This window comes from Marmota flaviventris, chromosome 2 (assembly GCF_047511675.1).
Source record: "Marmota flaviventris isolate mMarFla1 chromosome 2, mMarFla1.hap1, whole genome shotgun sequence".
Lineage (NCBI taxonomy): Eukaryota > Metazoa > Chordata > Mammalia > Rodentia > Sciuridae > Marmota > Marmota flaviventris.
This window is the reverse complement of record NC_092499.1, coordinates 175,840,170-175,852,850: the sequence shown is the minus strand read 5'-3', so window position 1 is coordinate 175,852,850 and position 12,681 is coordinate 175,840,170. Positions and strand designations below refer to the sequence as shown.

At 44.9% G+C, this 12,681-nt stretch overlaps 1 protein-coding gene across 2 annotated transcripts in view; it reads right to left on the bottom strand.

Moving 5' to 3' along the window:
- LOC114106959 (signal-regulatory protein beta-1-like) overlaps window positions 1–12,681 on the bottom strand; it is a 355,204-nt gene that overhangs the window by 332,358 nt on the left and 10,165 nt on the right. For both annotated transcript variants that reach the window (XM_071608808.1, XM_071608807.1), the window contains exons 3-4: window positions 9,466–9,783; window positions 8,651–8,983 (exon numbers count right to left, since the gene is read on the bottom strand). In XM_071608808.1, the coding sequence (XP_071464909.1) occupies window positions 8,651–8,983; window positions 9,466–9,783 (651 nt within the window). The remainder of the gene's footprint in view (window positions 1–8,650; window positions 8,984–9,465; window positions 9,784–12,681) is intronic.

Genomic DNA, 12,681 nt, shown 5'->3' with positions numbered 1-12,681 from the left:
CCATGTTAAGTAACATAAATAAACAAATATGGCTGGGAGTACAAACCATATCTCAATAATAACCCTAAATGTTAATGGCTTAAACACACCAATTAAGAGACACAGGCTAGTAGAATGGATCAAAAAAAAGATCCAACAATATGCTGCCTACAGGAGAAGCATTTGATAGGAAAAGACATACATAGACTGAAGGTGAAAGGTTGGGAAAAATCATATCACTCATATGGACTTTGGAAACAAGCAGGAGTGTCCATACTCATATCAAATAAAATAGATTTCAAGCCAAAGTTAATCAAAAGAGATAAAGAGGGACACTACATACTGCTCAAGGGAACCATACACCAACAAGACATAACAATCATAAATATATATGCCCCAAACAATGGTGCAGCTATGTTCATCAAACAAACTCTTCTCAAGTTCAAGAGTCTAATAGACCACCATACAATAATTATGGGAGACTTCAACACACCTCTCTCACCACTGGACAGATCTTCCAAAAAAAAAAGTTGAATAAAGAAACTATAGAACTCAATAATACAATTAATAACCTAGACTTAATTGACATATATAGAATATACCACCCAACATCAAGCAGTTACACTTATTTCTCAGCAGCACATGGATCATTCTCAAAAATAGATCATATATTATGTCACAGGGCAACTCTTAGACATTATAAAGGAGTAGAGATAATACCATGCATCTTATCTGATCATAATGGAATGAAACTGGAAATCAATGATAAAAGAAGGAAGGAAAAATCATGCATCACTTGGAGAATGAACAATAGGTTACTGAATGATCAATGGGTTATAGAAGACATCAAGGAGGAAATTTAAAAATTCTTAGAGATAAATGAAAACACAGACAAAGCATATCGGAATCTATGGGACACAATGAAAGCAGTTCTAAGAGGAAAATTCATTGCTTGGAGTTCATTCCTTAAAAAAAGAAAAAACCAACAAATAAATGATCTCATACTTCATCTCAAAATCCTAGAAAAAGAAGAGCAAAACAAAGCAAAAGAAGTAGAAGGCAAGAAATAATTAAAATCAGAGCTGAAATTAATGAAATCAAAACAAAAGAAACAATTGAAAAAATTGACAAAACTAAAAGTTGGTTCTTTGAAAAAATAAATAAGATCGACAGACCCTTAGCCATGCTAATGAAGAGAAGAAGAGATAGAACTCAAATTACTAGCATACGGGATGAAAAAGGCAATAGCACAACAGACACTTCAGAAATACAGAAGATAATTAGAAATTATTTTGAATCCTTATACTCCAATAAATTAGAAGATAGTGAAGGCATCGATAAATTTCTTAAGTCATATGATCTGCCCAGATTGAGTCAGGAGGATATAGACAACCTAAACAGACCAATATCAATTGAGGAAATAGAAGAAGCCATCAAAACACTACCAACTAAGAAAAGCCCAGGACCGGATGGGTATACAGCAGAGTTTTACAAAACCTTTAAAGAAGAATTAATACCAATATTTTTCAGGCTATTTCAGGAAATAGAAAAAGAGGGAGAACTTCCAAATTCATTCTACGAGGCCAACATCACCCTGATTCCTAAACCAGACAAACACACTTCAAAAAAAGAAAACTACAGACCAATATCTCTAATGAACCTAGATGCAAAAATCCTCAATAAAATTCTGGTGAATCGGATACAAAAACATATCAAAAAAATTGTGCACCATGATCAAGTAGGATTCATCCCTGGGATGCAAGGCTGGTTCAATATACGGAAATCAATAAATGTTATTCACCACATCAATAGACTTAAAGATAAGAACCCTATGATCATCTCGATAGATGCAGAAAAAGCATTCGACAAAGTACAGCATCCCTTTATGTTCAAAACTCTAGAAAAACTAGGGATAACAGGAACATACCTCAATATTGTAAAAGCTATCTATGCTAAGCCTCAGGCTAGCATCATTCTGAATGGAGAAAAATTGAAGGCATTCCCTCTAAAATCTGGAACATGACAGGGATGCCCTCTCTCACCACTTCCGTTCAACATAGTTCTTGAAACACTGGCCAGAGCAATTAGACAGACGAAAGAAATTAAAGGCATAAAAATAGGAAAAGAAGAACTTAAATTATCACTATTTGCAGGTGACATGATTCTATACCTAGCAGACCCAAAAGGGTCTACAAAGAAACTATTAGAGCTAATAAATGAATTCAGCAAAGTGGCAGGATATAAAATCAACACGCATAAATCAAAGGCATTCCTGTATATCAGTGACAAATCTTCTGAAATGGAAATGAGGGCAACCACTCCATTCACAATATCCACAAAAAAAATAAAATACTTGGGAATCAACCTAACAAAAGAGGTGAAAGACTTATACAATGAGAACTACAGAACCCTAAAGAGAGAAATAGAAGAAGATCTTAGAAGATGGAAAAATATACCCTGTTCATGGATAGGCAGAACTAACATCATCAAAATGGCGATATTACCAAAAGTTCTCCATAGGTTTAATGCAATGCCAATCAAAATCCCAACGGCATTTCTTGTAGAAATAGAGAAAGCAATCATGAAATTCATATTGAAAAATAAAAGACCCAGAATAGCAAAAACAATGCTAAGCAGGAAGTGTGAATCAGGCGGTATAGCAATACCAGATCTCAAACTATACTACAGAGCAATAGTAACAAAAACAGCATGGTACGGGCACCAAAACAAGAGGGTGGACCAATGGTACAGAATAGAGGACACAGAAACCAATCCACAAAATTACAACTATCTTATATTTGATAAAGGGGCTAAAAGCATGCAATGGAGGAAGGATAGCATCTTCAACAAATGGTGCTGGGAAAACTGGAAATCCATATGCAACAAAATGAAACTGAATCCCTTTCTCTCGCCATGCACAAAAGTTAACTCAAAATGGATCAAGGAGCTTGATATCAAATCAGAGACATGGTGTCTGATAGAAGGAAAAGTTGACTACGATCTACATACTGTGGGGTCGGGCTCCAAATTCCTCAATAGGACACCCATAGCACAAGAGTTAATAACTAGAATCAACAAATGGGACTTACTCAAACTAAAAAGTTTTTTCTCATCAAAAGAAACAATAAGAGGGGTAAATAGGGAGCCTACATCCTGGGAACAAATCTTTACTCCTCACACTTCAGATAGAGCCCTAATATCCAGAGTATACAAAGAACTCAAAAAATTAGACAATAAGAAAACAAATAACCCAATCAACAAATGGGCAAGGACCTGAACAGACGCTTCTCAGAGGAGGACATACAATCAATCAACAAGTACATGAAAAAATGCTCACCATCTCTAGCAGTCAGAGAAATGCAAATCAAAACCACCCTAAGATACCATCTCACTCCAGTTAGATTGGCAGCCATTATGAAGTCAAACAACAACAAGTGCTGGCGAGGATGTGGGGAAAAGGGTACACTTGTACATTGCTGGTGGGACTGCAAATTGGTGCAGCCAATTTGGAAAGCAGTATGGAGATTTCTTGGAAAGCTGGGAATGGAACCACCATTTGACCCAGCTATTCCCCTTCTCGGTCTATTCCCTAAAGACCTAAAAAGAGCATGCTACAGGGACACTGCTACATCGATGTTCATAGCAGCACAATTCACAATAGCAAGACTGTGGAACCAACCTAGATGCCCTTCAATAGATGAATGGATAAAAAAAAAATGTGGCATTTATACACAATGGAGTATTACTCTGCATTAAAAAATGACAAAATCATGGAATTTGCAGGGAAATGGATGGCATTAGAGCAAATTATGCTAAGTGAAGCTAGCCAATCCCTAAAAAACAAATGCCAAATGTCTTCTTTGATATAAGGAGAGTAACTAAGAACACAGTAGGGAGGAAGAGCATGAGAAGAAGATTAACATTAAACAGGGATGAGAGGTGGGAGGGAAAGGAAGAGAGAAGGTAAATTGCATGGAAATGGAAGGAGACCCTCATGGTTATACAAAATTACATACAAGAGGAAGTGAGGGGAAAGGGAAAAAAACAAGGGGGAGAAATGTATTACAGTAGATGGGATAGAGAGAGAAGATGGGAGGGGAGGGGAGGGGGGATAGTAGAGGATAGGAAAGGCAGCAGAATACAACAGACACTAGTATGGCAATATGTAAATCAGTGGATGTGTAACCGATGTGATTCTGCAATCTGTATACGGGGTAAAAATGGGAGTTCATAACCCACTTGAATCAAAGTGTGAAATATGATTTGTCAAGAACTATGTAATGTTTTGAACAACCAACAATAAAAATTAAAAAAAATAAATCTCAGTGGCAGAGCAGCAAGGGCTATATTCAAAGTATAAAGTGGACAACTGTTAACATTTCATCTAAGACTCTTTCAGACTTTCAGAGAATCAGCTAAAGTCACCCAGCCACTTTGCTTTATTCTTTTAGGTGACCTAGAATAAACCTGGATCATTATAATATTGAATTGTGCATGCCCACCATCCTAACTTAGGAACTTGGGCTCTATGACCTTGAGCTGAGCAATGTACACTTTAAGCTGACCATACTCAGGAATGTGTCCTCCCCTGAATTGCTTTCCTGTATGAATATGGATAAGCTCCCCAAATAAAATCCCCACACTTCTATTCCTTGGGGAGAGCCTTGCTTTGGAAATAAACCCCATTTCTCTCTTTACCTTTCTCCACTCTTTTATCTTTTGGTTGTGCTTTTTGGCTTTGTACCCACCAAAAACTGCTGGGTGTGGAGGTGCACACCTGTAATCCCAGAGGGTTGGGAGGCTGAGGCAGGAGAATTGCAAGTTCAAAGCCAGACTCGGCAATTTAGTGAGGCCCTCAGCAGCTCAGCAAGACCCTGTCTCAAAATAAAAATAATATAAAAAGGGCTGGAGATGTGGCTCAGTGGTTAAGAACCTCTGGGTTCAATTCCTGGTACCCCCCCCAAAAAAAGCATACCCACTGTGTTCAATAATAAAGTCATTTAATGATGAGCTATGATTTGAGAAAATTATCAGTATGTGATTTCATCATTGTGTAAACATCATAGAATAAATATACTCACACACACACACACACAAAAACCCAATTAACAAAAAAAAAAAAAAGAAGGAGTGGACACTGCTACCCTGCTGGGGGCCATGGTTCTCAGCTGAGTGGTGCTCTGGGACTCCCCCTCAGTGGAGAAGAGCTGCACTGCCTGCCCCTCCTCCCTCTAGAAGGCACCAGCATCAGAGCCTGGCTGAGCAGGGAGTGGAAGGCCCCGCTCCTCTCCTCCAGTGAGAGCAGCTCTGGGGTTCCTCTGGCTTCTGTGGGGGCAGCTGATATGCTGCTTCTTCTCTCCTCAGGTGGGAGGGACCCTGATGTGTGTGCTGAGAACATTCCAGGAAGCTCCCTGATCCCCTATGTCCATCACAGAGGGCACTTCCTATGGAAACCCAGCTCCAGGAGTGGTCTGGGAATCAGACTCTACCCTGTGAGTTTGAACCTGGGACTCATCAGCTGGCTGGTAACATGGCCCCAGTGCTGGAGGTCAGTGGCACCTGGGCAGACACTGGTCTGTGATGAGGTGCCCTTGTTCACTCTTTCACCAGAAATAAAGTGGTTTAACCTCAAGAAGGGAGTTCTCTTGGCATCTGGTGCTTGAACATAAGTTAGGAAATGGTTGGTATTAGGCTCTGGCATTGGAGGGCTATTTCTGGGCATCAGTCCCTCTGGGGAAAGACAATGAGAAGCTAAAGCTGACCACAGTCACAGCAGGAGGACTGCCAATCAACTCTGCTGCAAAGACATCCAGTGGCATTTTCCACGTCCCATCCCAACAAAAATGCTTCTCCTGCATCATGTAATCCTCGCTGCCTCCCAGAAAGGAGAAGTGCTGTGGTTCCAGAGAGAATCAGGGATGCTCACAGGCACATGTCCCATGGGCTGGCCCTCAGGATGCAGTTTTCATGCTGGTGTCCAGGTGTGTCACAGGAAGCTGAGAGAGTCTTAGATCAATAACTGAAGCCTACTCCCACAGAAGCAATAAAAGAAGATCCATATGAAACCCAAGCAAGCAGAATAAGGGAAATAATAAAGAAAAGAGTCAAAATTCAATAAAATGGAACACAGAGAAGTAATAGAGAAGATCATTGAAACACAAAGTTGATAACTTTAAAAGATCAATAAAATTGAAAATGCTCTTACACTGATGATGATGATGATGATGATGATGATGATGATGATGATGATGAGAGAAAGGACACACCAACATCAAGACTAAAGAGGGTGCTGGGTGTATTTGTAGAAATTCTGCAGATTTTAGACTGAAATCTGCAGTTATAAAGTTGACACTATTCACAAAATAGACTAAAACTGCTTCAAGAAGCTCAAGGTACCCCAATGCACCCAAAATGAAATCTAGCACATGAATGGTCTTTAACTGCTAAGGAAAGACATCATTTTTAAATCTTGGAGAAAGGTTTCCTAATGCCCAGGTGGTTTTGTAAGGAGATTGTACCATGCACTGAAGGATGAATTAAAACCAATGTTGGTGCAGAGAAAAGAGCAATAAAAAGAATTTTGAAAAATTTGAATACATACTCCAATTATTTTTTATGATTAGAGAAAACTATCATTATTTTTATTAACTGCAACAAAGCTGTTGGATTTGTAGAAGAATGTCCTTCATCATTCGACCTTTCCAGCTGTGGACTCCACTGGCACTGGTGTGCATTTCTGGCAAAGTGATTGATTAGTGGATGGGATTAGGTAGCCTCCATGTATCTCCTACCATGAGGGAAATTGTCTCTTACTTCTAATCATTACTCTTCCTGCAAGAAGGGACAAGGATAAATCAGTGGTCCAGTGTTGACCCAGCACATGAAGCCCATGGTAGGGCATGCTGGAAGGAACCTGGACCTTGAAAGAGTCTGTAGGAGTCCAGACATGCTCCTGTGCTTACACAGGGAAATAGGGCACATAGGGCTACAGAATGGGGTCTCCAGAATGCTGTGGATCTTTGGGACAATATTTATGGGAGAAGGAACATTTTTTTAATTAGCAAAAATTTGCTCTATAGCTGCTGTTGGCCCTGACCCCAGTGACTTAGATTTGCCTAGAGTGGTTTAGATAGTTTCCACAAGCCAGGGAAGGAAGCCATCAGCAACACTCCCATTGCTCTCCAGGGCTGTCCTAGTTTCCGTTTCTGTAAACTCCTAACACACAGGTAGTTGGAGCATCAAAGGAGAATATACACAAGCAGAAATTTACATGTTGTGATGAGGGTTTGAGGATCCTCACTTCAGTAGGTCTGTGACCACAAATCAGGAGGAAATTGACCCCTGTGGAGACCACTCAATGTTACCTAGGGGCCTGCTCCAAACCGTCTCTACATCCTCAGGGAGTCCTTTCCAGATTTCACCTAGTAGGTACCAGCATTTGTCGAGTGAGGCTACAGATGTGTAGGAAAATTCCAATATTGAATGAAGGCTGGAGAGACTCTGAGGAAAAAGAACAAAGCAACTGATAGGTGGATAGACAAAAGGCAGGACAGTAGGACAGGACAGTCCCCCTCCCTCTCTTTCTTCTTTAATGTCTGTTTATGTCAGAAGATCCATGGAGAGATGGACCAAACTCCTGACAGTGGAGACTCTAGAGGTAAGGAGTGGGGGATGGAGGGGAATTTAAGGTTATAATACATATTTATAGACTTGCGAATTATTCTGTAATGGATAGGAATACTAAATTTATGACTAAAAAATTAAAACAAAAAGATACAAGACAGAAAAGACCCATTCACCTGGTGTGGAGACCCCCCAGGTAGATATGTTTTTCATTTTGGTCCTGGAGGTTGAACCCAGTGGTGCTGATCCACACAACCACCTCCCCAGCCCTTTTTAATATTGATTTAGAGACAGGACCTCGAGGGGTTGCTCACAGCCTCACTAAGTTGCAGGTGCTGACCTGGAATTTACCTCCCTCTTGCCTCAGCCTTCTGAGCTGCTCAGATTAGACACTGACCCTCGCCAGAGAAGTGTCTGTACCCTGCTCCTTCTGGGGGGAGTTAAAATAATTAGCCTTCAGGAGGTGGCTGGCTGCGTACCACCTGGCAGGTGACCACCACGTCCCCACCCTGCACACAGGAGTTCACCAGGAGCCCACTAATGTGGTTACAGGTCGCGTCCTTGTTCTCTGTGACGACTGAGGCAGTTTCCATCTTGGACATATGTCCATTCTCCAGTCAGGTCACTTGAAGCTCAGGAGGTAGAACTACTTTCCCTGGCAGGTGAAATACCTGGTAGGTGAAATACCTGGTTGCATCACTGTGTGTTTTGGGGGGACCCTCAATGTGGGTGGAAAGAGAGAAACAGAAAGAGGGCCATGAGGATATGACATGTGTCAGGTGAAGAAGGCAAGTGACAGCTGCCAGGACAGGCCCATCCCCCATCCTGCTTTCTTCCTTAGTGTCCCTGTTTGAAGGCCCCATGAGATGTGTGCCCAACCCAACAGAGGAGACCCTCAGAGTGTGGGTGTGGGGTGCTGACTAAGACGCAGCTGTTCCCAGGCTCTGGGTGCCCTGGGGGAAGGAGGGGTCACTGCTCTCACGTCACAACACACACAGAGTCAAGATGAAGTAGAAAAGCATTTGGTCAGCTGGAATTGAGGCCTTACCAGGGGTGTTGTCCAGGCCTTGCTCCCTGGGGCCAGCAGAGACCTGCAGGGTGTAGTTCCTGGTGGTGGCTGGCTGCCCATCGTGCTCCACCCGGCAGGTGAACGTCACGTCCTCCCTGTGCACAGAGGAGTTGACCAGCAGCCAGCTCGTCAGGTTGAAGGTCCCGTCCTTGTTCTCTGAGAGGGTCGAGCCTGTTTCTGTCCTGGACACATTTCCATTCTCCTCCCAGGTCACCTGTAGGCTCCGGGGGTAGAAGTGCTTCACCTGGCAGGTGACGTTCACAAGGTTCCATGCCATGGTGGGCTGTGGGGTGACCTCCAGGGTGGGCGGAACTGAAACAGCACAGGGAGAAGCTGTGACCTTATGGCACAGATGCTGAGCTCCTCCCAGCATGGCAGGGGCCTCCCTCGGGACAGGGCCAGGCATGCAGAGGGGCTCAGACACTGAGGGTTTGCACGGGAGTGAATCACTAACCACAGGGCCTGCCACCCACAGGTGCCAAGGGACCAGCAGCTCCCCTGAGGGTAAGTGAGTGAGGCTGACAGGCTGCCTACAGGAAGTGAGCAAATAGATGGAACCTCCCTGCACGTCAAGGCTCGGCTCTGGGAGGAGCTCAGCAGTGGTAGTTGCTGATGTTCAATGAAATGAAGCCACCAGCACATGCTGGACACAGGGCAGGAGTCCATATGTGATGGCAGGTAACAACACTGCTGACAACTAGAGCCTAAGCCACTGAGTTCCTGGAGCAAAGGCCCCTGGGGAGCAGCAGGCTGGGTGGGCAGTGTGGGCTGAGGTGGGGAGCAGGGTTCTGTACCTCGGACAGTGTCAGACAAGTTGGCAGTCCCACGAAGAGGGCTCCCCTGTAGGGTGACGTGGGCCACCTCACAGATGACTTGAGAGTGGACGTCTCCAGGGGCCAGGGTCACCTGGGCTGTGCTGGTCACATTGAAGGACACACTTTCTCCCGTGGGGTGCACGCTGGTCTGGGTGTGCGAGAGCTCATTCCCATTTTTGAACCACTTGAGGGTGATGTTCCGGGGGGAGAAGCCATGGGACTGGCAGGTGAAGCTCACCGTCTGCCCAGATGTGGCCCTGGTCGCTGGACCCCATACCATGGGGGGAGAAGGTCTCGCTGTGAAGGGGATTGACAGACAAGTGAGATGATTAGGAGACCCCTTCTGACCACAGCAACTGATGATGTTAGGAATCGTCCCTGACGTTATTTTTGGTATTATTATTTTCTGTGCTGGGAATTGGCCCCAGGTACCTGCTAAGCACATGCTCTGTCACTGGGCTACACCCAAAATGACAAGACAAGATTTTTTTAATGCTCCTAATAAAGTGCTCTGGGTGCTGACCTGATCCCTGTGTGGTGTCTCTACCCTCATGTTCCTGGGCAAAAGACAGCAAGTCCAGGTGCTGTTCCAGGCCTGAGGTCAGAACCTTCCTCTCAGCACCAGGCACTGCTACCAACCTGGGCCCAGGGAGAACCCCACAGCCCTGTCTCACTCTTTCTTAACAACCGTGTCCTGCTGGCCTGCCTAATGCTTGACATCAAGGGGAGTCATATTTAGAAACAAATACAGGGGACAAACAGTACCAGGACACTAAAATGAACATAGAAGCCAGCTCTCCATGCTGAGAAACATTCCTCATCTGTGGAATGGGGTGGTTGGCAAGTCTCTTCCCAGGCCACACTGAGCACAGGTGGCTTTGGGTCACACAGAGCTGCCCCTGGAATCTCAGCAAATGGTCGGTTATGTTGCCCAGAGACTTGGGAGGCTGAGGCTGGAGGATTGTAATTTAAATCAGACTGAGAAACATATGAGAACCTTCCTCAAAATAAAAAATAAAAAGGGCTGAGGAATGTAGCTCAGATGTAAAATGCCCCTAGTTTCAATCCTTTTCAAAGCAAAACCAAAGCAAAAAAATAAGCCCAGGTCCCTCCTTATAACAGGCTTTGTTCTGTGCAGGGCTGGTTCTCAGGTGGTTCCGATATCAGCTGTCAAGATAGCCTTAGGCCTGAGCCTAAGCAACTCCATTTTAAAAACTCCAGTTTGAAACCTGCAGTCTCACCAGGCACATCCAACAGAGCCCTCCAGGATGGCCTCAAACAAGTTACTTCCCCTCACCCTGATAAACAGAGTGAAGCCCCTGGCAGGCTGTCCTCACCTGATAAGAGGGAAAGGCGAGAAGATCAGGGTGGAGACCACCAGACCAGATGTTTCTGACCCCAGGGTAAATGTCACTGAGAAATCCGGTGGTAGCCGATAAGGATTGAAAGGGGGGTCAAAAGCCCCAAATTTTGTATAAATGATAGAGCAAATGAACAGGGATTCAGCAGCCGAAACAAGGATGCACTCGAGCTGGAGAGCCTGATGAGGACCTGACATCCCTTCACTTGTCATCCTTCCTGAGCCTCTGCATGTTCCTCACCGCTCTCAAACTCTACGGCCTCTTCTGGACCTTGGTGAGAGCAGCAACTCCTCCCTACAACGCCCTCCTCAAACGGTCGTCCATTCCCCACCAGGAAAAGCCTGCCTTGGTTCCCAACCTGATCACCGCCATCTGAGTGAGTGTGCATCTGCTGGACGTGAAGCCTAAGGCTTGAGACTTTTGAACTTAGGATGCAGAGGGAATGTCTGTCATTAGCCTGTCAAGATTAACTGTGTTTGCAGTGCTTAGAATTAATCTAGAATTATTTGCTGTGAACTGATTATGTCTCTTGCAGTGCCTAGCATTAAGGATTGTCGTTTTCGTGATTAAGAACCTATAGAGTGAAATTGTATTGAGTAATATGAGTGAATAAAGCATTGAAAGGGGCAGAAACACGGGAACATTCTTTATTTCTCCCCTTGACTGCATACATCACAATTTTGCCCCCTCATGACATCGGCCGACTTGTTCCTCTTTCCACAAACCCGCCATGGGCCTCACCTGGGCCAAGACCTGGATGTGAGAAGGAGAGGATGAAGGGGTGCTTTCTGAATGTGGGCTTCCCTGGGTCACTTGGCATTGGAGTCACAGGTCACTGAACAGGGATGAGTTCATAACTGATGGCTAATTACAAGAGATGCAGACCCGGGCCCCTGAGCAGGTCCTGAGGGCACTCAGGGGAGAGCATCAGGAGGCTGCTTGCCTGTGGATGGGTCCTCAGACAGGTCCCTTGGTGTCTCCAGATTGCTCACCACCACCCAGCACCTTCTACAGCGGTCACCAGGCAGCAAATATCATGAAGGTTTGTATCAGCAAATGTTGAGCTCCCTGCCTGACATGCACACAACCCAGAGGGCACAATATGCAGGGTGTCACTGAAGAAGTGGAGTCACCCAGACCACCTTCCCCATGAGGAGGTGCTAGTGAGAGCCCATTATGGGACAAGGCTCAGAGAAGGACATGGCCAGCCAAGGGCTCCAGGCTGGGGGAGAGGGAAGAGATCAGACTGCTGTCATCCACATGGAGGATAATGCAACCTGCAAGAGGAGCTTAAAGGCAAGGCACAGCTCTGGCATGCAGTAGGAGCCTAATAAATGACACCTGTGGCTGTATCCTCACTCCTTCTGAAAGCACACATTCATTCTTTAGAAGCCAGAGGAGAGAAGCAACAAATGTTGTGGGAACCCAAGGAAAAGCTCCATCCTGTTCCTGCAGCCCCCAAGAGGCTGCATGACAGGAGGAGCAGACACCACAGGATGACGGGGCTCCACCTATTGCCCTGCCCCCCCCCCAGGGACTGAGAGTCTACCCAGGGCCTCAGGCGTGCTCAGCAGGAACCACCACTGAGCTGCACCCCCACCCTCTCCCTGTGTTCTTAAGAGTCCCCACAGGAAACAAGGTGACAAAGGTCTTCTCACATGAACAGCATCACAGGTTTCATCCAGAGAAGCTGTTTTCATAGAGTGTGGCTCAGTGAAGGGACAAGGGACAGATGCCTCAGTGACATTTTGAGACATCAAGGCACAGAGCTCTGTGTGCTGAAGAGCCAGGGCTTCCTAGCTCCAGCTCCTGTTCAGAGGCAACGTGTGTCAGA